Here is a 2739-nt window from a genome sequence, read left to right on the forward strand (position 1 = left end):
TCTTCCTCTTTTCTTCTTCTTCTTCTTCTTTTCTTCTTCTTCTTCTTTCTTCTTTCTTCTTTCTTCTTCTTTCTTCTTCTTCTTCTCTCCTCCTCCTCCTCCTTCTTCTCCTCCTCCTTCTTCTCTTCCTCCTCCTTCTTCTCCTCCTTCTTCTCCTCCCTTCTTCTCCTCCCTTCTTCTCCTCCCTTCTTCTCCTCCCTTCTTCTCCTCCCTTCTTCTCCTCCCTTCTTCTTCTCCTTCTCCCTTCTCCGTCTCCCTTCTCCTTCTCCCTTCTCCTTCTCCCTTCTCCTTCTCCTTTCTTCTCCTTTCTTCTCCTTTCTTCTTCCTTCTTCCTCTTCTTCCTCTTCTTCCTTCTTCTTCCTTCTTCTTCCTCTTCTTCCTCTTCTTCCTCTTCTTCCTCTTCTTCCTATTCTTCTAGATTGAATAACATTCCATTGTGTACGTATGCCACATTTTCTTTACCCATTTACATGTTGATGGACAGTTAGGTTATTTCCATACCTTGGCTATTGTGAATAATGCTGCAGTGCGCGCAGGAGTGCAGGTGTCTCTTTGAGGTACTGGTTTCATTTCCTTTGTGTGTCCATCCAGAAGTGGGATTGCTGGGTAATAAGGCAGTTCTATTCTTCGTTTTTTGAGGCACCTCCATATTGCTTTCTATAGTGGCTTTCTATTCCCATTAATAGCATTCAAAGGTTTTCTTTTCTCCACATCCTCACCAGCATTTGTTATCTCTTGTGATTTTGATAATAGCCATCCTAATAGGTGTGAGATGGTATCTCATTGTGGTTTTGATTTTCATTTCCCTAATGATTAGTGATACTGAACACATTTTTATGTACCTGTTGGCCATTTGTATGTTTTCTTTGCAAAGATATCTATTCAGGTCTTTTGCCCATTTTTAATTAAGTTATTTTTAAATTTATTTTTTGCTATCGAGTTGTCCGAGTTTCTTATATGTTCTGGATATTAATCCCTTATCAGATATGTGGTTTGCAAATATTTTATCCCATTCTATAGGTTGCCATTTCATTTTGTTGGTGGTTTCCTTTGCTGAGCAGAAGCTTTTTAGTTTGATGTAGTACCACTTGTTTACAAAAATAAGACATGGCTCCGATCTCTGTGGAATTTATAGTATGTTCAGAAAAGCAGAAATACAAACCATCTGCAATAGCATTTTAAAATGCCGTTCTAAATAGTGATACAAGCAACATACACCAGAGTGAGAGACTCAGAGTGGATTTCTTGTCTATGTGTTCATTTTCACTTTTCCTTAAGAATATTGATCATTGGTAGATGTCATTTTGACCTATTTTTATTGTCATTTTCAGGTATAAGAAAAGCACTACCTCCAGCACCAGAAACAAAGAAGGTATGTGGCCTTTAACTTTTAGAAGCACTTTCGGATTATTGAGTATGTTTTTATTCATTCATGTGATGCTATTTGCTTCCCCACCCCCATCATATCAGAAACAGATATGCTATAGTTTATTTGATATTTTCTTGGTGTCAAATAATATTAATTGTATCAGATATTATCACTGGGGGCCCTATTTTATAATTTGACATTTTGGCTTCAAGAATTGTGTAAGAGATGTGGAACTTTAAAGGAATATTTTAGTATTTTAAAAATCACAGAATTATAACAAAGGCATGACTTCACCGATTTTATGATATGCCTTTGAAAAGTAGTGTGTGGTGGAAAACACATGTATTTTCAACCCAGACAGGACCTAATCCACTGTGAATCTGATACAAGTGACTATGAGTGGGTTACTTAAACTACTCTTTCCTCAGTTGTAAATTGGGAATTATGTTCTCTACTTCGTGGGATCAGCATTAAGAATAAATGAGAAAGAGTGTGTTAGGTACGAAGTGTGTGCCTTGCACACAATAAGCACAAAGAAGTGCAGATTTGCTTGAGTGAGAGGAGACCTGATAAAAGTTTCCACTCCATAGCATGTTTTCTTCATTGCAGGTTGTTTGAGCAGTAGGTCTGCCTTTAGTGCTGCTGGTTTCTACTCACATATTACCCTTCCCTCTCCCTGGAAAGCTAACCCTGACACTGAGCAGAAGACTCTTGATGTTTAAAGGCAGTTTTTGCTCATGTCCTGTGTTCCGAAACCCATGAGAGACCCAGTAGCATCAATATCATCAAACTCATGGGAGGGTTCACCAGCTTATATTAGGTAGACTTGAGGTTTCTGCTTTGTTTTGCGATGAAGTACAAATCATAGTGTTTTACCTCACACCAAGCTTCAAACAGAAGACTGAACTTTCACATGTTATCTCCTTTTCTTAGCGAAGGCCTCCCCCACCAATTCCACCTGAAGAAGAAGATAATAGTGAAGAAATAGTTGTAGCTATGTACGATTTCCAAGCAACAGAAGCACATGACCTCAGATTAGAGAGAGGCCAAGAGTATATCATATTAGAAAAGAATGATGTTCATTGGTGGAGAGCAAGAGATAAATATGGGTGAGTATTCCCTCTTTGTGTATGACACACTGTGGGTGGGAGCTAAGTGTGATAATCTGTAACTATCACGGGATGACGAGTTTCGCCATAAGTAAAAGTACACATTATTACTCTGAAGTACACAAATATATTCTTCATTGTGACTCAATACATGTACATGGATTAACTACTTCTTTCCAGAAATTAGAATATATTACACTGGTCTCTCTCTCACCCATTATGTTTCATTGGATTATTTCGATCTTTTGGGAAATTATATTT

General features: G+C 38.0%; 1 protein-coding gene across 4 annotated transcripts in view; it reads left to right on the plus strand.

Moving 5' to 3' along the window:
- TEC (tec protein tyrosine kinase) overlaps positions 1-2739 on the plus strand; it is a 137836-nt gene that overhangs the window by 107605 nt on the left and 27492 nt on the right. For all 4 annotated transcript variants that reach the window (XM_011362667.2, XM_023532125.1, XM_023532124.1 and 1 more), the window contains 2 exons: positions 1332-1372; positions 2303-2478. In XM_011362667.2, the coding sequence (XP_011360969.1) occupies positions 1332-1372; positions 2303-2478 (217 nt within the window). The remainder of the gene's footprint in view (positions 1-1331; positions 1373-2302; positions 2479-2739) is intronic.

Source organism: Pteropus vampyrus, unplaced genomic scaffold (assembly GCF_000151845.1).
Source record: "Pteropus vampyrus isolate Shadow unplaced genomic scaffold, Pvam_2.0 Scaffold77, whole genome shotgun sequence".
NCBI classification, from domain to species: domain Eukaryota; kingdom Metazoa; phylum Chordata; class Mammalia; order Chiroptera; family Pteropodidae; genus Pteropus; species Pteropus vampyrus.